Source organism: Leopardus geoffroyi, chromosome B3 (genome assembly GCF_018350155.1).
Source record: "Leopardus geoffroyi isolate Oge1 chromosome B3, O.geoffroyi_Oge1_pat1.0, whole genome shotgun sequence".
NCBI classification, from domain to species: Eukaryota; Metazoa; Chordata; class Mammalia; order Carnivora; family Felidae; genus Leopardus; species Leopardus geoffroyi.
Window position 1 is genome coordinate 4,718,539 of NC_059337.1, and position 26,237 is coordinate 4,744,775.

The window sequence follows — 26,237 nt, forward strand, 5'->3', positions numbered from 1 at the left end:
GGGTTTGCTAAGAGCCGATTAGGAGCGGAACCCAGGCTGTGGCCCAGGCTTCCTGGCGAGGAGCTCGGTCTTTTCACCCCACACCACTCCCAGGAAAGAGAGCTGGATCTGGGTCAGGACAGGTGGTCGTCGAGGCTGCGAGGTCACAACCCCCTCCCCCACTCCACCCACCGCTATTTCTGAGCAGGAAGAGAGGCAACAATCCATGTCAAACCCTTCTCAGGGCCTCCTCTGTGATCCGTCCCTGTGAATGGACCATGGGGGGCAGGGCGGGCCCCGCAGAGGAACCAGGAAAGGGATGACAGCCCACATGGGGTGGCCTCAGCATCTGCAGGTGGCCGGATCGGGCCCAGCTTGCCTCACTGCCTGCCTGGGAAGCAGGGACGGCAGGGTCTGAAACGGAGGCGGGCTCTTAGCGGTGCCCCATGCCGTTCGCATTTCCACCGGGATCTGACAGAAAATGCACTTTTTTTCAATTGTGAAAAGGTCAGGCGTATTTATCTGACAACTGATAGTGCCTCCCTTGAAAGAGCACCTGTAAGAACTCAGCCAGCACCCGCCTCCCTCTGCTGTAATGGACGCTGCCGGACCAGCCCCACACCCCGGCCATGCAGGGCTGCAGCCACGGCTTGGGTCAGAGCTCAGAGGTCACCTCCACAGGGCCCCGACTCTGCCAGCAGTGAAGACAGCCCAGCCTCCCGTCTGATCCCGAATCTCCACACCAGAGAGGTCCCTGTGGCAGCAGCAACAGCAAGGCCTCCCGAACACAAGATAACTACAGAACATCCCCGCCCCCACCCCCCCCCACCCCCCCACGGCCACCGGTTTGTAGGAAAGAGAGAGAGGCACCCGGAACATTTCAGTGGGCCCTAATGCCAAGGCTGCTGACCCCGGGGAGGCCTTGCAGGTGACGCTTGACCAGTACAAAGACCCTCCCCTCACGCCCTTGCAAGGTTTCTAGAGGACCAAGTTCCGAGCCGCTGGTTTCCTAACCACGGCTCCAAGAATCTGGGGAGGACCTTCCTGGGACGGCAGGACACTGCTCTCCCCTAGAGATGGGACAGTGACAGAAGTGTGGGAGAGACTCTTACACGCAGCAGGGTAGGGCCAGGCTCACCTGAAGAGGAATACAAGAGCCCACCTGCATGGTAAGAAGAGTTTTTATTTGAAATATAGTCTGAGCAACATGAGTATAGCCAGGAGGAGGAGGGGCCGGCCTGCCGGAGCGGCGGCCTCTCTAATGGCACAGGAGCGAGAGTACAAAGATCCCAGTGTCCGTGTACCCCCAAGCCCAGTTGTCAGGAAAGGCGGAACAGCAGCAGAACAGGGGCGCACGGCTCCTTCTGAAGGGGGTGTGCCTCTCGGTGCCTGCCTGCCTGGGCCGCGGCGCCTGCCCTCCCGGGGTCCAAACACCAGTGTGCTGCACAACCTTCTCCCACCCGCACAGACAGGAGGGGCCCGGGTGACAATTCTCCAGGACCGTTTTGGGGGGAAAAGAATCCGAGAAGACAGGAAGGAAGGGCAGGGTGATTGAGGGCCCTCCGCAGGCCAGCCCGGGCGGAGCTCCCCAGGAAGGACCGCGCCGGCAGCCTCACCCCCTTCTCCGGCTCCGCTGGCAGGAAGCAGAGCGGCCCGTCTGCAGCCCGCGAGAGCTCCCAGGAGAGCCCTGGCTGCAGGCAGCGGGCGGGGACCTCCCGGAAGAGCACAGCGCCCAGGGGTTTCAGGCCAAGACGACGGCGCTGGGGCCGGGCCACGTACGCGGCCTGGGGTTGGAAGGACACAGACAAGAGCTGGGGTACCAAGAAGCAGCACAAAGCCATAAATAACAGAAGCAAATTCAGAGCTGTCAGGGTCCCGGGTGACCGCACACTGCCCGGGGCTGGGGGACACCCAGACCCCACAGCTCAGGGCGGGCACTGCTCCAGGGCACACCGGGGCAGAGCCTCGTATCTCCCACCGTCCCCATGGCACACGGAGGACGCCCGGGGCACCCCTCCGGCCACGCACGCTGCCACACCTCCGGTCACACCTGAGGGGACGGAGCGTGGCTGTCCTGGTCCTGAGAGGCCTGTGGTTGACTCTGAGCGTCCTGGGCTCCGTCCTCCTCAGGAGCCGGGCCTGGCGACCTCGCCTCTGTGTCGCCCAACAAAGGCTCTCCGGCACCTTCTTCCAGTCCGTTCTCCCTGGTCTCCATGGACACTTCCTCCCCGGAGCCCTCCTCTGGCTCCGCGGCCTCCGCGGCCTCCGCCACCGCCTCCGCGTCCTCCTCCTCCTCCTCCTCCTCCTCCTCCTCCTGGTCTCTCACCTTGTGGACGATGTAGAGGTGGCGGCTGAGGGAGCTGGCAGAGGTGTAGCACAGGCCGCAGAGGAGACACTGGGCCGTGGAGCTGTCCGCCTGGTGCTGAGGTATGTGGCTCTGAAACTCGAGCCCCGAGTCTGTGGCAAAGCTACATTTCGCACACTGGAACAGGGACTTGTGCCTTTTGGTGGAAGAGACGGCCGCGCCATTGCTGGTGCCCGGAGCGTCCCCGGCTCCGCTGCCCGGTCTTTTCAGATGGCTCACCTGGAGGGGGAGGCAGGGTGAGTGGGGTCCCAGCCCAGCCCGGGCCCCAGAGCTGAGCCGCACACCTGAACGGTGCAGCCCCCGCACTTGCAGAATCACCCTGCGCCCCCCCCCCCCCACACGTTCCCCACCCCCCCCAGGCCAGGCTCGCCCTGGCCCCGAACCGGGTTTAGATCTGGTTTCTTTCAGGTTGTTCTGTTGGCTGGTGCTTTGTCTAATGTAACGTATGTGTGCGGCCCCACATTCCAAAGATATGGGACGGGCATGTTCTCTGCTCTCCAGAGAACACCCTGCCACCTGGCTTCTGAGGCCCCTCCAAGAGAGAGTCTCTGTGTGCACAAAGATAAAACTGTCATCTTTGGGGCACCTGGGTGGCTCAGTCAGCTAAGCATCAACTCTTGGTTTCTGCTCAGGCCATGATCTCAAGGTTCATGAGATCGAGCCCCACGTCGATCTCTCCCTCTCTGTCCCCTCCCCCCCCCCCACGTGCTCTCTCTCTCTCTCTCTCCCTCTCTTTCAAAACAAATGAACATTACAAAAAGATTTTTAAAAAGACTGTTGTTTTCTACAAAATGATAGCACTACATGCACACTCTTCCTCCCCCTTTTTCTACTTAATGACACGCGTTGGCCATCGTCTGCATGAGGGCATACACAGAGGCTTCCTTCCTCTAACACTGGCAATGACGAAGCGTCCCCGCTGGCAGACATTCAGTTGTGTTCCGTCATTATCACTGCACACAGCCCCGCAGCAAATATCCTTGCACACACCTCCTCAGGCGCAAGGCTGAAGCTACAGGGCAGACAAACCCTAGGGACGGAATGATGGCTCCAAGGGCACGTGCATTTGGAGGGGGGTGTGCGTTTTAATCACAGGCAGATGTTGCCAGAATGTCAACTGACACCCCACCTGCTCTGTGCGGAAGGGCCTGCCGACCAACGCCCTCCCTGAGTGGCCGAGAAGGAACGCCCTGGAAGTCCAGGCGGCTCTCAAATTCCCCCCGACATGCCTGACCCTCTGAGAAGCAGCCCTCCCCACCATGGCGCAGGAAGGGCCTACAGTGGAGGGGAACCAAGCGGTTCTAGAAGTTCAGCAGAAATAATGGGAATAGGGCACGAAATGGGGGCAAGGTCACGGGACGAGGGCCCAGGCTAGCAGGGGTCTGCACCCAGCCCCTCCCACAACGACTGTGTGTGTGTGTGTAAGAGAGACACTCACTGCCGTCCTCGCCTGACAGGCAGCCCTGCCCTTCCCCCTGACCCAGGACTAGTGGGGCAGAAATAGGACAGTGAGTGTGAACGCACGCCAGTGTCCATATAACATGACACACAGCTGAGGAAAGCATCCCAGTGACAGGGAAACCACAGGAACAAAAGGCTGATGGGCGGTCTCACAGATCTTTGTCCCTGTCCTTTACCTGCATGCAGTCCCCAGGTGGGTCACGCGTGACTAGAGAATGGCCTACATTGAGGGAAGCTGTGGCTGCTGGTTGCTCCCCGGGGCCCTCCTGCTGGCCCTGCGGCTCAGGGGGCTCACTGAGCAGGCGCCTCCAGGGGCAGGGGCCCCCGCACTCACCTGAGGGGAATGTGCACCCGGAGGTCTGACTTTGGACGTCTGGCTCAAATCAGGGTTTCTGATACCATGCATAAGGCTGATATGGCTCTCCAGAAGGGAGGGCCGAGGAAAGCTGGGGCTGTCCTCTGGGCAGTACCTGCAGCCGAAGAGACTGTGTAAGAGGACAGGCTCCGAGCACCCCTGGCAGGAGCTGAAGCTGCTCCTGGCTCCCGGGGACAGTCTGGAGCAGGCAGAGGGCTGGCTGGGTGGTCATCGGGCTGGCTGGGCAGTGCTGGGCTCCCAGAGAAGGTCAGCTGACGAGCCGGCCAAGGTGGCAGACAACAACAGCAGGTCTCACAATATCTGTGCTGGCCCTAAGCCAGGTCAGCAAGGAAGAGGCCAGGCTCTGTCCCGAAGCACAGACACGATGCGGAAGCCTCTCGGCCAGACGGGGCACAGTGACACCGCCAGCCCTCCGTCAGAGCAGCGGGCAGTGCAGCCCAGGGTCAGGGAGGTACGAAGGGGGAGGGCTCAGGGGCCAGCAGGTTCTAGAAGCTGGTTCCCTACCAGCCCTGCCTTCTGACTTAGCCACAGCGTTTTCCCATTAGAAACTCGCTCGTATCATCTTGCTTCCGACGCCTGATCTCACAGCAGAGAAAAGCCCTGGACGGACTTTCTGAATTTCAGGCCTCCCGGCTCCCACCTCCAGGGACTCACCCGCAAGTGTAGACTTTCTTCACGGTGTCGTGGTTGTTGCGGATGTGTTTGCGCAGGCTGTTGGGGGTGTGGAAGGACTGCTCACACTGCCGACACGGGTACCGCTTCAACGTCTACGGGAGATGACGGGATGCAAAGCATCAGAACCGTAAGACGGTTCTGGGTATATCTTTCTACTCGGGTGACGCAGGCAGGAAGGGGGTGCCCCAAAGACCTCGGGATCTGTGGTACCCACCCTGCCCCAAGCACCAGGAACCCTAAGGGGTCAGCCACACAAGGGGGCTCTGAGCCCACAGACGTCCAGAGAGTCTGGCACTGCACTGTGACGATGTGACGACACTGACCCGACCGTGGCTCTTCTTCATGTGGGACACGTAGTTCTCCCGATCAGGAACCCACTCCTGACACTCCTGGCAGGTCCAGCCAGTGTTCCTCAGCCGGGGCCTGGCCTCGGTCCTGCGATGGGCCTCGGGCCTGCCCCAGCGGCCAGAGGGCAGGGAGCTGCCCCGAGCGGCCACGCTGGCGGCCGGGGGCTTGGTGGGAACTCGAGAGCCAGGCCGGCTCGAGGCCGTGTCCGACGAAGACTGGAGGCTGGACAGCTCGTCCACGTTTCGGGGAACACCGTGGGTGCTCTGGGGATGGGGAGAGCGATTACTGACTGGGCGAGGGGAAAGGTGCACAGAATCAGACCCCCCAGCCTGAGGCGTGCGTCCTCCTCCCCAGCCTCCTTCCCTAGGGCACCCCACCTTGACGTGCTGCATCAACTCCGGCTTCTGCAGGAACAGCAGTGGGCACTCAGGGCACTTGAAGACGCCCACCTGCGTCTTGCTGGCATTCTGATAAAAATGCTGCTGAATGTGTCTCTTCTTGTTGAAGACCATTTCACAGGAGCACTTATAAATGAGCCTGACGAGACAAGCCCCGGGGCGTGAGGTGGCCAGGCTCTTGTGGGCACAACCTCCACCCCCACTCTGCTCTCTCTGAAACGGGGTCCACTCCGGGGAAACACTACTCTGAGCCGATGTGGATACTCCCCTGCCTCAGGATGTCTTCAGTGACCTCCAGGCACCTCTTCCGCCAGCCCTGGCTCCCTGGTCCGTCCCGGAACCTCCCCCCACCCCGTAGCACCCAGGCCACTGAGCTCCACCCCACGGGCCTGCTGACCCTGGAGTTGCACTCACTGGGAGGGTCTGTGGGGCTGGGTGGGGTGCTGAGAGGCGCTGTGGTCCGCGGTGCTGCTGGCAGTCTTGAAGGCCATGGGGCAGAATGCACATTTGTGGAAAACCTGGCAGTGTCGCTCCTGGATGTGGCTTTTCAGCAAGGCCAAGGTCAGGTGGACGACCCCGCAGTGGATGCACCTGGATGACAGGAGGGGGCGGGGGTGTCAGACCCAGAAGCAGCGCTGGTAAGGGAGGGATGGAGAGCAGGGACAGAGCCATCTCCGGGACTCTCTGTGTCCCCCTCCCTTGGGCACTGTCTCCCATCCTCCACACCTATGTCCTGAGAGCCTGCCTGCTGCCATCTGGCACAGTGCGGTCACCCAGGACACCCAAGCCCAAGGCTATGCCTGGTAGAGAAGGGGGGAGAAACCCGCCCCTCCCCTCACCGGCCGCAGGCTATGCTTCTGCAAACCAAACATCTGAGCCCAGCTGAGAGAAGCTGGCGGGAATGGAGAGGGAGAGGAATGGTTCCAAAATGACATAAACAGCATCCTTTGAAGTGTGACACGACGGCAGGGGTCCAAGGGAAACTTCGGGAGGAGGCTACAGGAAGCCTGTGCCTTCCCACAGGCTGGTACCCAACGTGCAGGGACGGCCACTTAATAAAAAGTGCAGCTAGAAATGCGGCGCTCAGCACGGCAACAACCACATTCAAACACACAGCCCTCAAAGCCCAGGACGGAACCCTCCAGAGCCTGTCCAGGGAGCTTCAGTGGCGGTGGGAACGCTCTACGCTGTACTGGCCACATGGCAAGTGGATCTAAATAAAATAAAATAAGACACAGTGGCCAGTCACGCTGGCCACACGTCAAGGGCTCCACAGCCAGATGTAGCTGGTACCATTCTGCGCTGCGGGGCTCATGACTGTCACAGTGTCTCCTTGGTGGCACAGTGGATAACTTTTTACTTCTTCTCCCAGGTTGTATTTCCTGAGCTTTGTTGGCTGAATATATCACTTTTATAATGTATGAACAGTCTTAGGCCATTTTTTCCGAAATGGAGGCATTCTGAAACTTTCAACTTCAAAACCTCTCTCTATAAACACCGCCTTTTCTTTTCTCGGGATCACGGGACCATGTGACCTCCATGCCATCCTGCATCCATTCCAGTCCCTAGACACACACTCAGGTCTCCCCTCCATGAGAAAACATCTTCCCTGCTCCTAGCCACTCCTCTCAAGATAACTTCTTTCTTCCTTTCGTTGCAGTATTACCTGACCCCATAACCCTGACATCCCAGTAAGCACTAGAAGAGAGGCTATTGCTTTACTGAAAAAAAAGGACATGGCTTCACTTAAAAATTCTTTGGCTCCCAAATATAACCCCTCAGTCCAGTACGTTAGCCCATTTTCACAGTCCACACAAATCATCACAGAATCCTTTTGTGTGCGTTTAGGGGGGTGGGCGGGACATGGGACCACCTTTGCGAGCTTAATCAGTTACGAGAAGCAACCCAAAGAACCAGAAAGCTGTTGGCAGTGATCTCTGAGGTGCTCTCACTAGTAAATCTGTACATTCTTTAAATTAAGTGTTTCTAATGCAAACTACTTAATTATATTTTCTTTTCTCTCCTGCTAAACAAAATAGTGACCAACTTCTAGCACACAGAAGTACTTCCATACCATAAGGCATCATAAGGAGGAAAAAAGTCCACACGTTTCCAAATTCATCCAAAGTGGCCGAGTATACCTGACATGTGGAAAGAATCTTAAGTAACCATATTTGTGCAGTTTGACCAAACTTCAGCAGGAGGAATATACTCTTCAAAAATGCAAGGGAAAATCCATTCTATTTACTTTACAGACATTCTTCAAAGAAACCTCAATGAAAGTAAAAACATGAAAGTTTAAAGGGACATACATCAGCTTCAGTGAAAGACTGAATCAAGTAGGGTTTACAAATTGATGAAAAAGCACTCAGAAGACAAATCTGACCCCACAACATAGCTCTTAACCAATTTTTTAAGAGAACATAGATAATTATGGAATCATATGTTGCGAAATATGTAAAATTTTAGAAAAAACAAAGAGTAGTAAAATACTTAATTGTCCTAATAATCACAAATAAGAAAATGACATATCATTAAGAACAATCTAAATTTGCTCCTTTATGACATCATTGGTCGCTCTCCAAATTTTCAACAAAGAGCAGAATAATTTATATAATTCTAAAATATGTATATAATGTATATACCTCTTTTACATAAAATACATACACATAAAACACATACAAAATGTACAGGACTTTGACAATGTCTTCAAGAAAAAGCAAAAATAATACAAAACAAAGTAATATTGTAAAACCCAATGAAATGAAACATAGGTACATTTTCAGAATTTACTAAAAAATATAATACCCACACGATGGGAGAAAATATTTGCAAATCATGTATCTGACAAGGGACTTTTACCCAGAGTATACAAAGAACTCTTATAACTCAACAGTAAGACAATTAATAATCCAATTTAAAAATGTGAAAAACGACATTTCTCCAAAGAAGATACACAAATACCAAACAGAAAAGATGCTCAACACCACGAGCCATTAGGAAAATGCAAATCAAAACCATAACGAGACACCACTTTATACCCACAGGGATGGCTATCAGAAGTCAGAGCATAACAAATGCTGGTGAGGATGCAGAGAAACCAAAAATCTCCTACCCTGCTGGCAGAAAGATAAAAATGGTGCAACCATTTTTTAAAACAGTCTGGCAGCTCCTCAAAAAGTTAAACGTAGAGTTAGCAGTTGACCCAGGTATTCTAGTCCTAGGTATATACCCAAAAGAACTGAAAACATATGTCCACACAATAACTTACAAGTGAATGTTCATCAGCGGCATTATTCGTAACAGCCAAAAGGTGGAAACCCAAGTACCCATCAACTGGTAAACGGATGAACAAACTGTGGTGTATATACATATACAATGGAACACCATTCAGCCACAAAAAAAGAATGAAATGCTGATATATTACAATATGCATGAATCTTGGCTAAGACTACATATTATATGATTCCATTTCTATGAAATGTCCCAAAGAAGCAAATATAGGAGGCAGAAAATAAATTAGTGTTAGGGGTGGGGGAATGGAAGGGTTATGAATATAGAGTTTCTTTTTGGATGATAAAAATGTTCTAAAATCTGTGGCGGTGACTATACAGCTCTGTAAATATACTAAAAACCATTGAGTTGCACCCTTTAAAATGGGTGAATTGTATGGTGTGTGAATTATGTCTAAATAAAGTTAATACAAAAAATATATGTGAATAGTTGAAGATCTTAAGTGCCACGAATACTATGTTAGCATACACATCTTCTGAGTTCAACCACGGATCACCGAAGATTTTACTGTCAAAACCGTCAGTAAGCCATCTGGCCGAATCGCATTACATTTGTGTCTGATGTTCCTTACAAGAAGGCTTGATAAACTGAATTGCTTTTGAGACACTATGTTTCCTTTTAGTCTTACAGAAGAAAGTAAAACAAAACATTGAATTAAGAGACAAAAAAAAAAAAAAAAGCCATGAATCCATATGCTATTAGAAATGCCTTGGATTTAAGATTCAAGGACAAAAACCCAAGCATTGCTTGCATTTTTATTGGGCTGGATTTGATCTTGGAGCAAGCAGCACACGCTTAAGTCAAAGTTGGAAAGGTATTTTCAAATGTTACACCACACTGGAAAAAACACACATTCAGGTGTTTAGTTTAACAATGTGGCCCGTGGGGCGCCTGCCTGGCTGGCTCATTGTGTGGAGCACACAGCTCTTGATCTTGGGGTCGCGAGTTGGAGCCCTACGTTGGGAGCAGAGATTACTTATAAGAACAAAAAAGGACTGGGAGCTGCCGAGCACTGCTCCTCTGCAGCATGGTGGTGAGGGCTGTGTGACCCCCTGCTCTGTCCTGCTCCTCCGGCACAGCAGCTTCTCCACTTCCCTAATGTGCACGAGAAACTAGTCCACATTTCAACATGCTTCCACCAAGACAGAAGCCTGAGAGTCGCCACTCGCCCCTCCCCACTCTCAGCCCGGTCTACCAGCTCCCATCAAGCTCTAATGCTTTACTCCCTAAAGCCTTCCCAGACCCATCTTCTCTCTGTCCCCACAGCCAGAGTGCTGGGTGCTTCATCTGTACTATCACACTCGCCCCTCAGCCAGCCTCCGGGCTCTCCCCTCTCGAGCACACACGTCAGCTCCCCAGAGTGATCTTCCTGAAGCACAGGCCTGCAGGGACCACCGCCCTGCTACAAATCTATCTGTAGCCCCTCACTGTCCCCTGGAGAAAGTCTAAACATCTGCCAAGGAATACAAGGTCTTGCCTGGGCCTGGCCCTTCCAATGCCTTAGTCTCTTTTCTCTCCCCCTCCCCCGCCCAGTTCATCTCCACCCCCCCTCTACAGAAATGCCCTCTACAGGGCGCATGGTCCCTGTAACCTTCTCTGTGCTGCATAACACACGGAGACACTCTCCCCTTTTCTTTGGCCTGAAAACCTCCTAATATCTCCACTCTGAGGCTGTCCTGACCGCTCCTCTCCTGGGGCACTTCCCGTTCTGAGTTATAGTCACCTGGGCAGCTTTGTGACCCATCAGACAGAAGCCCCTGGATCCTGAGTGTCTGGCATGCTAGTAAAGGCAATAAGTACTCAGAAAGAAAGTTACTAAATTAACTAAATCAATATTTTTTTTACTACCAAAGAGAAGAAAACCTTACTAAATTGGTGCCGAATTAACTTTCAGATGTGAAAATTATTAAGTAAACACATCAGAAGATGTAGAAACTCTCAAATGCAATAAATCAGTAAAGGGGGCCCGACTGAGCTGATGTAGAAGTTACAGACCGATGAGTCTGGGAGGGAGCGTCCTTCCCCATTTTGATCTTTTTCCTGAAAATGACTTCTTGCCTACATTTATTTGACACATGGTGGGGGGGGGGGGAGATTCAGTTTAAAATAGAGTTTTCTTGGTTTTACTTTGACACTGATCACTTTTTCCATTGTCAGGTTTTGCTGGTTTCTAACAAGCTGACAAAAACTAGTCAACATAAAGACACCAGAGCTCTTTGGGTTTCCATTTGGTAATGGAAACTGAGAACATCTCAAGTACGACAATTAGGAAATGTATTATCATGATGGTACTGTAAATTTAATAGGCCAAACACAGAAGCTTTATCAGCAAATCAACTTTATATACTTTTAAAAAGCAAACGAGGGGCGCCTGGGTGGCTCAGTCAGTTGGGCGTCCAACTTCCGCTCAGGTCATGATCTCGCGGTTCATGAGTTCGAGCCCCGTGTCGGGCTCTGTGCTGACAGCTCGGAGCCTGGAGCCTGCTTCAGATTCTGGGTGTCCCTCTCTCTCTGCCCCTCCCCTGCTCACTCTCTCTCTCTCTCTCTCTCCCTCAAAAAATAAACATTAAAAAATAAATAAAAATCAAACTAATCTCCCCCAAACTTCTTCTTTAAAGCTACATTTTAATGTTTAATTTTAGCTCTTTATGCTTGTCCCCCTTTCTCTTCTTGTTCTCTACCACATGAAAATGCCTGTCTCTATACCAATCAACATCACTGTCTGATGAGGTGGGATCCCAGGCCCCTGAAGACCGAAGGTCATGCTGGAGCACGCTCTGGCCCAGGAGCAGGACCAGCGCGGGGCAGCACCCACCTGTAGCCCACCTTGCGGGCATAGTGCAAGCAGTTCTCCTTCACGTGGGTCTGGAAGTAGGCCGAGCGACAGAGGGCCCCGCACTCCGGGCAGCAGTAGGGGGACTTGTGGGCGTGGATCCGCTGGTGGGCACAGAAGCTGCACTGGTTGGGCAGCAGCATCTGGCACACCTGGCAAGTCTAAGAGAAAACACCAAGAAAGCCGTTCACGCAGGTGCCGCAGGCTCACGGCTCTCCAAGCACCGCGGTTTGGCTCCCCTGCAGCGTGAGTCAGAACAGCCCCCTCCTCCCGCCGGGCTCTCCTCCCACCCTCCTAGGACACTCGGGGCCCCTGGGCCTCATGACAGGTGTCGACCTGTCGCCCAAGCAAGCTTCGCCTCTCACCTTATTCGTCAGAGACAGGACTGACGCTACATTCCCACAGACCAGTCCTGCTTCTAGGACTGCGAGCGTTTTTTCCCTCAGGCTGAGCAGAAGACCAGCTTTTCCCCTCCAGAGGCCTAAGGCGCTTCCCGAAGCCTCAGACCCCACTACGCTCCCAGAACCGCCAGGGCCTCCGCCCTGGCTCAGCAGAGGCAGTTCCTGCGTGACACCGCTAGCCCATTCAGGGACTTCCAGAGCAGACCTGATTGGCTCTCGGAAGCCCCCGGGCCAGGCGGCCGAGTGGCCTTGCCAGCGCCCACTCCCTCGGCCGGGTTTGCCCGCTCAGGGGTGTCCTGAGCCACAGCCGACCACACACACCTGCAGGGAAGGGCAGGACGGGCAACGGCTCCTCCGCTCCCAGACTCGGGAGAGAACCTGGGGGGAGAAAAGTCCTGCGGCCGCCCCCTGACACCCTCGTGGGCACAGCCCCTCTAGTGGGCACAGCCCAGGGGAAGCAGCAGACTGAGCTGGCGCCCGAGGCAGGGGCCCTTCTGGGTCGGAAGGAAAGCGCCGCACTCGCTCCTCGCTGCGGGGGCCACTGACCTGGGCCCAGAGCTGTTCAGAGGGCCAGGTCGTTGGGGAAGACAGGAAAAGCAAAATCCAGAACGTGGAGCCTCGACAGGACATACCACCCAGTTTTTTCAACAAATAGATTTCAAGGGAAAAACAGAGAGAGAAAGGGAAGTTACAGATTAAAAGAAGTTTAAGAGAAATTTTCAAATCGCAATGTAGAGCACTTATTTGGATCCTGATTCAAGCAAGCCAACTGTAAAAGAAATGAGACAATCAGAGATACTTGAACACTAACTCGGTGATAATATTGGGAAGTTTGACATTTAATATTAAAGTCTGATAATAAGAAGAAATTATCATTATAATTAATTTTGAGATGTGATAATATCATGTCTATGGTTTTGGGGGAGGAACCTCATATTTTATAGATACATACTGAACTATTATAGATATGGTGATGCTGGGATTTGTTTAAAAATAATCCGGGGGGTGGGGGGGTGGTTAGAAAATATATAACACAAGACGGACCAGGAGTTGATAATTGTTAATACAGGGTTCGTTGTGCCATTCTGTCCACTTTTATATGTGTTTGGGACATTCCATAATAAAAAGGCTTTAAAAAATTTTTTTAAGTATTACTTTAGATGTAGAACAGTAAATAAGCTGCACCCTTCTGTGTAAGAGACGGAGGAAGATGACCTCACACACACACACACACACACACACACGCACATGCACACGCACAGACATACTGACACGTATTTGTAAAACAGAGCCATGGAGAGATAAACCGAAAGTGAAGAGAAATGGTTACATATGGGGCAGGAGGGAACAGAGTGAAAGGGACAGGGACAGAAGCAAGACTTCAGGGTGGACTCTGTCATACAGTTTTTAAGTTTGGAATCACAAAAATGTTTTACATAGTTTTAAAATAATAAAAAGTCAAACTAAGTAAACAAAAGCATTCTCTAAAAATTGAAAATCAGAAACTAAATAATCTAACAATGTATCAAGCTGGTGACATAACCACATAGAAAAAAATAACCAGGGCGCCTGGGTGGCGCAGTCGGTTAAGCGTCCGACTTCAGCCAGGTCACGATCTCGCGGTCCGGGAGTTCGAGCCCCGCGTCGGGCTCTGGGCTGATGGCTCAGAGCCTGGAGCCTGTTTCCGATTCTGTGTCTCCCTCTCTCTCTGCCCCTCCCCCGTTCATGCTCTGTCTCTCTCTGTCCCAAAAATAAATAAACGTTGAAAAAAAAAAAAAAATAACTGTTCCCAGTGTGACCTTTAAAACACAGCATTGGGGCGCTTGGGTGGCTCAGTGGGGTAAGCATCCAACTTCGGCTCAGGCCGTGACCTCACAGTTCGTGAGTTCGAGCCCCGCGTCGGGCTCTGCACTGATAGCTCGGAGCCTGGAGCCCGCTTCAGATTCTGTGTCTCCCGCGCTCTCTGCCCCTCCCCCCCCTCAAAAACAAATGTCAAAAAAATTTTAAACACAGCACATTGACTTATACATCTTAATGTGATCTAAGAGCAAAAAGAACTGGAAACACATCTTCAATTTCATTCAGTTGTTCTAACATTAGAAATAATACTGGTATTGATATTTTGAAATTTATGTGTATGTATGTGTAGTAGGAAAATCTGAGGGACCAAGATTTTCCGTATAAAATCAGTTACGTAAAAACTCTAATTTGGGGCACCTGGCCAGCTCAGTCGGCAGAGCACACGACTCAATCTCGGGGTCATGACTTCAAGTCCCACGTGGAGTGTAGAGACTACTTAAAGAGATAAAACTTTAAAAATACATACATACTAACAACCATACAATAAAAAAAACATATACTTCTTAGCTCAGGCCACAGCAAAAGCCTAGTAGCAGATGAACCCAGCGAGCACCTCTGGCATGCAGAAGAGGACTCCTAAGCACCATTCCTCACTTCAAGAACCCTGGTTCCTCAGAAGGATGGCCGACTCCTAGTTTAGCACAAGAAACGCGCCCAGTACATCTTTTGGGGGCTGAAAGTAAGGAAGCTTCTCAGGCTTTACGAGTTCACGTCCAGAGGTGCAGGAACCAGCCTGACGGGGCCCCACAACCAAAGACGTGGAAAAGTGACTGACCCCAACATACCAGACATGTGAAAATCACCGCTTCCATGACAACGGCAGAGGAGGCCACCTCACACCCACTAGGATGCCTCCCGTCAAAGGCAAACAGATGCACAAACAAAACAGAAAAAGGCGTTGGTGAGGATGCGGAGAAACTGGAACCCTCGTGCTCTGTTGGCGGGAATGTGAAATGATGCAGCCGCCATGGAAAATGGCATGGGGGGGGGAGGGGGCGGGGATCTGTAAAAATTTTGAAAGAGAGTTTGCCCCTGGTCTAGCCATTCTACTTCTTTTTTTTTTTTTTTAATGTTTATTTATTTTTGAGAGACAGAGAGAGACAGAGAACGAGTGAGGGAGGGGTAGAGAGAGAGGGAGACAAAGAATCTGAAGCAGGCTCCAGACTCGAGCTGTCAGCATAGAGCCTGATGTGGGGCTTGAACTCATGAACTGTGAGATCACGACCTGAGCCGAGGTCGGACGTCCAACTGACTGAGCCACCCAGGTGCCCCCTAGCCATTCTACTTCTGTGTACACACCCAAAAGAACTGAAAGCAAGATCCCCGAAAGAGGTGTGTGCACCATGTTCACGGCCGCGTTCTTGCCGATAGCCAAGAGGTGGAAGCGGCCGTCAGGGGATGAACGGAGAGACGGAGGTGGTCTAAACACACAGTGGAGGGCCAGGCAGCCTCAAAAGGGAAGGAAACGCGGTCACGTGCTACAATACAGCCGAGCCTTGAGGACACCATGCTAAGCGCAGTAAGTCAGTCGGGTAACTGACAAAACCAGTACTGTGTGATTGCATTCGTACGAGGGACAGAGTAGTCGAATTCATAGAAACAGAAAGCAGAAGGGTGGTTGCGAGGGGCAGGTGGGAGGGGGGAAGGTGGAGTTGTTTCATGGGTATAGAGTTTCAGTTTTGCAAGATGAAAAGAGTTCTGGAAATTGATTGCGCAACAGTGTGAATGTACTTAATGCTACTGAACTGCACACTTAGAAAAGGGTAAAGATGGTAACCTTTAGGCTGCGTGTGTTTTACCACAATTTTTTAAAATAACAGAAAATCGTGGGGCGCCTGGGTGGCTCAGTAGGCTGAGCATCTGACTTCAGCTCAAGTCATCATCTCACGGTTTGTGAGTTTGAGCCCCGTGTCGGGTTCTGTGCTGACAGCTCAGAGCCCGGAGCCTGCTTCCCATTCTGTGTCTCCCCCCACCTCTCTCCCTCTCTCTCTCTGCCCCTCCCCTGCTCACACTCTGTCTCTCCCCCTCTCTCTCAAAAATAAACAAACATTAAAAAAATAAAAAACAGAAAATCTTAACACACTACTTGAGATTGTTTGGGCAACAACTCACTACTGCAAATACTGTTAACTAAGGGAAACTAAGTATATATCCCATTTTCCAACATAAACTATATTTCAAGGTAACCAAATAGCCCTCATCAAAGAGGAAAAGATACTTTAAACAGAACTCCAGCGAACAACGGAGAAAGAAATAATAAAATTACAAAACACCCTTATGCAACTCCTAATAAAATGACTGACTCAAGGGGCAATTATTAATGGATACTAAAATAATTACACGAAGTATAGGGAACGTTACAATGAAGGGATCAGAACATCACCACCTGGACTCACTGGTCATACTGAGCATCGTCAAAACAGAGACAGGCAAGGACTCTGCCTCCCTGAAGTCAAGAAACACAAAAGGCGCGGTAGTCCCCCTCCTCAAAACTGCCAATTTCTAGTCTACCCCATAAGATATGGCATATTGAAGAACAAATTAATTGTATGAGGAAGCACCGGTCAAAGCCAGAATTGTCCTGGAAAATTCCCAGGGCCCAGGGACCTGTTTCTTCAGGAAATCAGGGACATGAAAAGTAAGTAGGGGAGGGGGTCTGGTGGGGTGGAGTGGGAAACGGTGCTCTTCTAGAGTGAGAAATGTAAAAGACATAAACGAATGTTAACACGTGGGTCCACGTTTGGATCCCCATTCAAAACGAGCCCAACTATAAAAAGATAGTTTTCGATACAAAAGGAAAATTCGCATATGGACTTGTATTAGACAACATGAAAGAATCGTTATTCATTTTGTTAGAGGTGACAATGATACTATAGCTGCATAAAAGCTTAAGACCAAGAAAAAATAGTGTCTCTGTGCTGACATCCTGCCCAACAAGGCCACATGGAACACCAGAAGCCCTCTGGCCCCTGCAGAGGCCGGCACACCCAGGGAGAGCTCGCAAGGCCCTCCTGCTGCTCCTACACCAGAGTGAAGCCCGTCTCCCCCCTCCCCGCACGTGGCCTGAAGCCTGGCTACTGTCTCGGGAGACTCAAGTCCCCCAGCCAACAAGGCTAGGTTTGGATCCCAGACCTCAAACCTTACCCTATGCCTAAGACTCGGAGACCACACTTAACGGCGGGACTCCTCGTGAGGGATTTGAGCTGGGCTGAGAGAAGCCCGACAGCCTTCCTGGGTACCCTCTCCCTTCTTGTCCGGGGGACCTCTGGTCCAGCTCCCACCAGAGGAGAGAGACACACAGAAGAAGCAGGATGGGAAGGGTGTCAGCCGGGGATCCTATACCCTGACGTCTTCCTGCACGGATTTTAGAAGGCGGGTGAAGAACAGTGTGGAAAAACACCAAGCATCAGAACTCTGCGGAAAATGGTTCTGATCACATGACCTAGAAGAAGAGGTCCTGGCCCGAGTCAGCCATGTGGGGACAGCCAGAAGACTAAAGCCCCCGGGGAAAGGGGCCGGGGTCGCCACACTCCATCGGACTCACCAGAAGCAGAATGCAAACTGAGGGGAAAAGGCGCAGAGGAGAGACAACAGCCACCCCACAGCACCTCGCTGGCCCCGCCCCGGGGGCTGCAGAAGGTCGACAGGCCACCAAACTCCACCACTCCTCTCCTCCCGCCACTGAGCTGAGCGCACTTTGCACTTTCCCGCACCTTTGTTCCCGGTACTCGGAACACCCCGGCCCCTCCCCCTCCTCCAGACTCTTCTCCAGGGTCCAACTCAATCATCCTGTCATTCCCCACGGCCCCCGCCCTCTGCCTGGCGCCTCCTCGCGTCAGTCCCTCTCAGGCACTCTGTGCAACCTCGTCTACAAGCCTGTCAGCCCCGACCTCGGTCTGCCTCTGCCTTGCATTGTAGCAGGGGTGAGCCCTGCCCCCGCTGAGCCGCGGGAAGCCCTGGAGGAGGGGTGTGACTCCCTCCCCACCCCCCACAGCACCCCTGTGCTCCGCGGGGGATGGGGCGCACAGGGAAGAGCTGTGGAGAGCTCGTGGGCCACCAAACAGGTGTGCGGCCCCTGCTGGACTAAGGTAGAAAGAGCTGCTTTTTCTCCTCCCAGGCCTCTGTGGCCCTGGCTTAGGGAGGCTGGGTGAGGGGCTGGGCTTGGCTAGGTCGTGAAGGGAGTCACCTGGAGGAGGAAGGAGAGAGCCTTCTGGAGGCACGTCTGGAGGCCTGCTTTCACAGGGCCTCGTGAACACAGACAGCCACCGACACAGCCCAGACAAACACCACTCTCGTCAAGAGCTGGAGCACGCATGTACGCGTGGCTGCTCTCCTGCAGTGGGAGGACACAGAAGGGAGAGGCCCCAGAAGCTTCTGCCACAGCCTGCGTTCCGGGCCACTCTCCTTCCTCAGCCCAACCCTGGGGAACAGCTCAGGGGTGACGTGGTTCCGAGAGCACGGGCCGCGGTACCGGGCGGCGAGGCCCCCACTCACGTCCCCAAGCTCTCCGGGCACGTGAGAACACTGTGTGGACCCCTCCCAGGGACCTGGGGGCCGCCAGCAGAGACCCACCCAGCGGAGGGGGGGCTGAGTGGCCACAGATACAGCGGGCAAACCTTCAGAGTCTCCCCGGGGTGGGGGGGGGAGGACCCTTCCCCCAATAAACACCAAGCACTATGCATTCAGGAGGGTCACTAACCATCAGGCCAGACGTCCTCTTCTAAGACTCCTAAGATGCCACCAGTGCCCCCGCATCAATGAGCTTTCCTCCATGCCCAATCATGGAGCTCGTGTAAACCAGGGGCCGACGGCCAGCGCAGGAAGGGTCTGCTTACCAGCCCCTCGGTCTCCTCCGTCGTTCTCTGGAAATGCGCAGCCATGGCCATGTAGTCGCGTATCTGCCTGTGACACTCGAGACACTTGATCCCGTGCCGGATGAGCCTCACGGGGTCCGGGTAGAGCGGCAGAGCCGGAAGGGCCGGGCCCGCACCGCCCGGAGCCGGGCCGTGTTTGGGGGAAGCGGGGGCGGCGGGGGCGGCGGGGGCGGCCGGGGCCGGGGAGTTCGCGGGGGCGGCCGCGAACATCTGGTCCACAGAGATGGGCTTCACGAGCAGCTGTGAGCACTGCATGACGAGCCCCTTGCTCTTGTGGTCGCGGGCGTGCCGGAGCAGGCTGCACTTGTTGAAGAAGAGAAGCGTCTGGGAGCACAGCGTGCACAGCACCTCGATGTGGACGCTCCGCCGGCCGTAGTGCTGGCTCAGGCTCTTCTCTAAGGCAAACGCGTCCCCACACTCCAGGCAGCAGTACCCGCTGGCCGGCACGTGGATCCTGCTGTCCGCGGGCGGGCTGAGATTGGGCGCGTAGAGGGGCACGGGGTTGGAGCTGTGGAGGACCTTGTTGAAGACCTCCACGGCCAGCGGGGCGGCCTTCTTCACCTGGTGGACCAGGGGCACGGACATCTGGGTGAGCTGCGGCTGGCTCCGCCGCTGCGCGGAGGACTTGGCCGTGACTGACGCGGCGACGCTGTGGGGGACCAGGTTCAGGTTGGCCAGGTGCACGGCCTTGGGCAGGAGGCTGGCGGGGGCCGGCGCGGACGCCTGAGGCGCTGCGCTCTGCTGCTGCTTCCTGCCCGTCTGCGGGCCGGGGGCAGCCCCCTTTGGGGCCCGAGACCCGGAGCTGCAGCAGGAAGACGAAGATTCGCTGGCCTTCGGCGCGCTCTCGTCCCCCTTCTTGTCACCCTGGGGGCTCCCGGCGTTTGCGCCCGCCTCAGGAGAGCGCTCCACCGCGGGCAAGGCCGTGACCTCATCCTCTGGCACCTCGCTCGGGGCCTCGGCAACGGCGCTCCCTAGAGGGGACCCAACGGGGGACTTACTGGGATCGTCAGGGTCCGGCAGGATCCTCGTGACGGTCCGTTTGATTTCCCCCGATGACGTCTTAATGGTTTTGATCCTGACTTTGGGAATTGCTGGTGGGGAGCTGGCAGCCACCGAAGGGGAGCCTTTGCTGCTGCTGTCACTGCAGATGCTCCGAGGGCTGTCCGAGGGCTTGATACTCTTTCTAGTGGCCTCCAGGGGGCTCCGGGGACTCTTTGGTGACTTGGGCATTTTGGGGCTGCCTTTGGAGCCCTCTTTAGTGGGCCCTGAGGGTTCCTTTGTGTGGCCAGGCTGATCCTCCTTGGTGACACTGGCCACTCTTTTGGCCTGCAGGGCCACCAAGGCTGCGACACAAGAGGACAGCTTGGAATGAGCTGGCTTCAGACGCTGCCTAGGGGGGACTGATGAGCAGGTGCCGAGCTCCAGGGCAAGCCCCTTAGGCTCTCCAATACTGTTGCTGGGGTGGCTGTTGAATTCCAAAGCTTCCCCAAAGAATCGACTGGCATCCAGCTCCTTGTGAGGCTCCCCCACCTTCTGCCCACCTCGCTCGTGTTCCTGCTGACTCCCCAAGGGCAGAGGTTCTGGCTTGGGCTCTTTCTTACAAAAGTGATCAAACATATGCAGCTCTGGGACCGGAAACTTTGCCAGAGCCTCCAGGACTGGGCCCCCCACAGGCCCACACCCAGGAGGGGGTGGAAAATAACCGTCAGAGTGCTTGGGCTTCATTCCAAACCCATTATCTTTGATGGCATCCTCAGGTTCTGGGCTGGAGATTGGACTGAACTGGTTAAAGGTCGGTAACGGCTCTGACTTGGAAGGTTCTAGCTTGCCGGGGAAACTCCTGGCACTGTCTCCATTCATGAAAGTTGAATCAAATTTCCCACAGTTGTGACCCAGGTTGTGGGGATCTGGAGGCAGGTCTGAGCCCCGGAATCCATTGTGGAGGAGGCTGGGAGCGATGTGGTCCTTCTCCGCTTCGAACGACTCCTGGCGGCTGGTGTTCTTGACGATGACACTCACGGCCGGCACATCTGAGGCTGATCCTGAGTGAGACAAGGACACGCTCTCATCCATACACATGCCTGCGGGTTTGAGGGGACTCTCATTGTCCTCACTGGGGGTCTGGATGGCCTCCTTGGCATCAAGGCTGGTGGGGTCTGGGATGTCAAAGGCAGCCAGAAGGTCATCAAAATCTGGAGTTTTCATATCCCCCATGGCTGGATGCTGGCAGGGGCTACAACAGAAGCAGAACAGGATCAGTGATCCCCGGGGTCCCCTGGACTCTGTTCGGCATCATCTTCATCACACGCCCATCACACTAACACACACGCACATAGCCGGGGTGCACACACGTGAACCCCACGGCTGATTTTACCCCAACAGGTTTCCAAAATGCTGGGGACATTGGGGGACGGATGGAAAGAGAAGTTTACACACAGTGACAAGGCCACCTGGCCGGCCCTAAACATCAACACCTGGAAATTCCTAGCTGGTCGCATAGCCAAAAGGAAAAAGCACTCGTATCGCGCCCCCTCAATTTCTCAGGGACTAGCATGACTCCCTAAGCACGTGCGCTAGTAAAAACCCAATCACCGAGACCTAAAAACAAACTAAAACAAAAAACAAGAAAACAAAGGTATGGCTCAGCGCCTCCTTTCTTTAGAAATCTTCCGATTCATTTATGAGACTTGGCGAGGATTTCTGCTAATTTGCCTCCTACTATTTAATCATGAATTTTGTATAGCTTTGTGTTTGTTGTTGCACGAATTCAGTCAAATGTAAGATGATTTGCTACTGCCAGGGTGTGTGCTGTCTCATAAATAAACTAAACTCCAGCAAATTGTATCACCTCTCAGGCCCTTTTTCCTCTAGTTAGTGTCTGCTTGCCGTAATTTTCACCTAAAACTGTTATTGGCTGGTAAGTGGACCACTAAATGTGAGGTGCAGGATGACTCTCAAAACGGCAACCACATGGTCATCAGATGGGCTGGAGAACAGTCTTGGGGAAGCCCCAAGTTTCATTTTAACTTAATACTCAAAGACAAGAAGATCCACCTGTCTCCTTCATGCTCTGGAGAAGGAGAACTATGGCACCGCTGTGACAGGAAACCCGGGGCCCTAGGAAAGAGGCTCTCTGTCAGGACATCACTGTGACACTCACACTCAGATGAAACAGAAGCTAGCTGGTTCCCACCTGCTGGAAAGAGGAAGAAAAACCCCACCATCTCCCTTGTTCAGCCCACAACTCCCGCGTCTGCTTCGGCATCCCAGAGCCTCGCTTGCATGCACATTTCTTACACGTTTATACTGAAAACCTGTCTGGATGAAGAAAGACATGACTCTTAGCAAGCAGGAGAGCAGCTGCACAGAACCAGTTACGTGACAAATCCTTGGGTCCAGGGACCCCCAAGGCCCATGTTCTTATCCTAACAACAAAAATTCCCAAAAGCTGTATATGGAAATATGCAGTATGATTAAAACAACACAAAAGGGACAAACACGCACAAAAGAATCTAAATGTCCGAGAACAGAGAATGATTAAATCATTGACAGACTACTATGGCAGCCAATAAAAATCCTAATTATGAAATTCATATAGCAACATGGAAAACTAGTGATAGTGTTGGAGCCCCTGTCTGGCTCAGTCAGTGGAGAGTGCAACTCTTGATCTCTGAGTTGTGAGTTCAAACCCCATGGTGGGTGTAGAGATTACTTAAAAAGAAAAAATCTTAAAAAAAATTACTTGGGGCACCTGGGTGGCTCGGTCAGTTCTAAGTGTCCAGCTCTTGATTTTGGCTCAGATCATGATCTCGCAGTTCATGGGTTCAAGCCCCACAACGGGCTCTGCGCTCACAGCAAGGAGCCTGCTTAGAATTCTCTCTCTCCCCCTCTCTCTGCCTCTCTCTCCCTCCCTCCCTCCCTCCCCCAACTCTCTCTCAAAATAGATAAATATACTTTTAAAAAATTACAGTGTTGTTAAAAAATTAATAGAAAATGCTATTAATACAAAGTTAAAGTTAAGTTAAAAACTTAATACACAAGTGCTGCTAGACTATAGCCATGTAAAACTAAGTATGCAGTTGAGCCAAGATTAAAAGAAAGAGAAAAATAATTTGTAGGGTGGTGGGATTACTGGCGGGTTATTTTTTCAAAACTCTTTTTTGTGCTGATAGATTGCTTTTATAATTTTAAAAGTGGGATATAAACAGGGCAGCGGGTAACGGGGGGGGGGGAATACTTAGAACCATGAGGGAGCAGGTGGCATAGCACAGGTGTATCTGTTCCCACCTCCTGGGACCCACAGGTTCGCAGCTTTGGTCTCTTGCCCCTCCCCCAACCCCCAACAAAACATATCTGCCTACTTGAGAGTTCTTACAGAAAATGAAAAATACCTTCTGCTCTGGGAATATATCTAATTATGGTAGATAATAATAAAGTGAAATACCAATTATCTACACTAAATATGGGTTGGCAGAATATCTCTTTGAAATGTGATATAAAGTTCCTGGACACAAACGACTGTCTCCTGGAAATAGGAGCCCATAAGCAAGGGGAACAGACTGGGTACTGTGCAAAGCACTGGCACCCCAATACCAAGTCACCCACTATGCAGGCTGGTGCTGACTGTAAGGAAACACCTCTGTGATGTCTGTGTGCATTTATTTCCTTCCCCCTCCCGCCCCCCCCACCCCACTTTTTACAGTCTAGAGGGAAAAAAAAAAAAAAGAGATGGAAGGAGAAGGGCAGAATAGACCAGTCTTTTTACAGAGCTGAGACCAGCACATGAGGGAGGAGAGGAAGTGGTTGGTGGTGTGTGTGAGGATAACGTGAGGTCACAGGAGCTTAAAGCAGAGAGAGATTACATCAGAAGAAAGCCAGGTCCTCCACATCGGGGAATCTCAGAGACGGGCTGAGATCGTTCAGGGGGAAGGTGAGGTAACTTTTGCAGGGAAATGGGGTGGCTGCTCGACAGCAGAAGCAGGAAAAACCTTTATAACCTTTGGACCTTAAATACCAAAACTGACACTTTTAAAAGCCAAAGATCAGGTCCTGTTTTCTATTTACTTGTAGTAGGGAAACCAAAACCAGCAGCAATCAGTAACGGTGAATAAGGGGCTAACGGCGTACCTGTTTCCATTTCTCTAAACCTTGCTCTAAAGTAAGCATCACATTGCTTATAAGTAGAATATAGAAACTAATCAAAATGTAACCTATTATAAAAGCAAAGGAAGAAAAAGACTACCAACAAAAAGTTCTACTTGTCAAAAACCTGCCAGCACAAGGTTCAAAGACAAACAACAAACCAGCAGGAATATGTGCAACACAACAGTTACCATCATTAATGTCTTTACTACAGAAAAGGCTCTTACGAAGCAGTAAGTAAGAGATAAGCAGCCCACTTAGAAAATGAGCAAAGGTGGCGAGCACATAATGAAGAAAAACACAAGTGGACAGCTATTCCATAAAAAAAAAGCTGCTACCTCCCAAGAAATTAGAGGAATACAAATTAAAATAATGAGAAGCCATTTTGGCTTACCAAATTGACCCAAGTTTTAAAAAATAATAATTCCCAATATTGGCAGAGATGTAGCAAAAGAGGCATTTTGAAGGAAGTATAAATTGATACAATTTGTCTTAGCAGCAAGTTAGCGATGCCTACGTAAGCCTCAATAGTTCCACTCCCAGGGGCGCCTGGGTGGCTCAGATGAGTGTCCGACTTCAGCTCAGGTCATTATCTCGCGGTTTGTGAGTTCGAGCCCCGCGTCGGGCTTGGAGCCTGGAGCCTGCTTCGGATTCTGTGTCTCCCTCTCTCTGCCCCTCCCCTGCTCATGCTCACGCTCTCTCTCTCTCTCTCTGTCAAAAATAAATAAATATTTTTAAAAATTAAAAAAAAATAGTTCTACTCCCAGAAATGTGATATTTGCATGTCGCAAAGATAATCATTGCAGAATTTTTTATAACAAAAGTATTTCATGACAAAAAATGAGACACAACCAAAGTTCCAACAATAGAAAGCTGGTTCAATAAATTATGGTATATCAACACAATTAAATACTAGACATCATAAGACAATATTTATGTCTATGAGAAATGCTCCTGATACAACGTGGAGGCAGGAGGACGCTGTAGTGTATACATGGTACAATCTCTATTTAAAACAAAAAATTTTAACATACAGTTTTTATGAAAAGGGCTAGAGAAACACTCTAAAATCTTAAAAGTATCTCAATAGATGAGATTCTTTTCTTTCATTTATCTGCATTTTCAAATTATTTATTCAAACTATTTCATGTTGTACTGCTTATGTAGTTTCATTAAATTATATTTTTTAATATAAAAAGAAGAAAAGGGACACCTGGGTGGCTCAGTAGGCTGACCGCCCAACTCCTGACTTTGTCTCAGGTCATGATCCCAGGGTCGTGGGACTGAGCCCCGTGTGGGGCTCTGCGCTGAGTGTGGGGCCTGTTTGAGATTCCCTCTCCCTCCCTCTCCCCACTCACACATGCACTCTAAGAAAAAATAAAAAATAGGGGCACCTGGGGTGGCTCAGTCAGTTGAACGTCTGACTTCGGCTCAGGTCATGTTCTCGTAGTTGATGAGTCTGAGCCCCACGTTGGGCTCTGTGCTGACAGCTCAGAGCCTGGAGCCTGCTTTAGGTTCTGTGTCCCCCTCTCTCTCTTCCCCTCCCTCACTCATGCTCTGTCTCCCTCTGTCTCAAAAATAAGTAAACATTAAAAAAAATTTTAAAGGAAAGATAAAAAATAAAGAAAGAAAAAGAAATTAGGGAGGCCAAAACACTTGAGAAGCTTCTTACAGAGGACTCCAAAAATCACTAATATAAAATTCTCGAAGCACATCTGGCATGACTCAGCAGGGGACTGCCAGCTAGAAAATTGGTGAAACAACTTAATTAAAATAAAAAGCGCGGTCAAGACGTAAAGCATCAGCATGCCGGCGTCTGCAGCCCATTGCGGGCTGGGAGGCGCAAACCTCAGACCTGCTCTGCCGGGGGACAGCCTTTGGGACCAGAGCCTGGTTATGGCCTCTGCCCTGTGTCCACCAACACCAGCCCAGACACCTGGCGCGGCCCAGAGAGCACCGGATGGGCTCACCGCGCAGCATCTGGACGGGCTAACACCAGGCGTGGTGAGCCCGCCAGTTCTCTGTGGCCTAGGCTAACAGTGCAACATTATGTGCAATCCCGTGCGGGTAAAGAGCAAGTCCAGGACTGTCAGACTGACGCTATGTCCTCTCTAAAGAAGTTTCTCCTCAGGAAAGTAAATATAAATCCCCATTTTTTTTTTTTATTATAGGGTCTACTACTTGACCAAGAAATTTCATCAAACACTTAAATATGTCAGTGGATGAGAGGG

At 51.8% G+C, this 26,237-nt stretch overlaps 1 protein-coding gene across 6 annotated transcripts in view; it reads right to left on the reverse strand.

The window, feature by feature from the left end:
- The window catches only part of ZNF592 (zinc finger protein 592), a 59,808-nt gene that overhangs the window by 9,852 nt on the left and 23,719 nt on the right, over positions 1-26,237 (reverse strand). For 4 of the 6 annotated variants that reach the window (XM_045448652.1, XM_045448651.1, XM_045448653.1 and 1 more), the window contains 8 exons: positions 18,826-21,097; positions 11,712-11,890; positions 6,017-6,193; positions 5,582-5,741; positions 5,180-5,467; positions 4,836-4,948; positions 4,140-4,275; positions 1,143-2,563 (listed from right to left, as the gene is read on the reverse strand). In XM_045448652.1, the coding sequence (XP_045304608.1) occupies positions 2,024-2,563; positions 4,140-4,275; positions 4,836-4,948; positions 5,180-5,467; positions 5,582-5,741; positions 6,017-6,193; positions 11,712-11,890; positions 18,826-21,078 (3,846 nt within the window). In that variant the 5' untranslated portion in view covers positions 21,079-21,097 and the 3' untranslated portion in view covers positions 1,143-2,023. Of the gene's footprint in view, positions 1-1,142; positions 2,564-4,139; positions 4,276-4,835; positions 4,949-5,179; positions 5,468-5,581; positions 5,742-6,016; positions 6,194-11,711; positions 11,891-18,825; positions 21,098-26,237 lie in introns of those variants that run through there. The other 2 variants (XM_045448655.1, XM_045448656.1) reach the window with 1 other exon arrangement.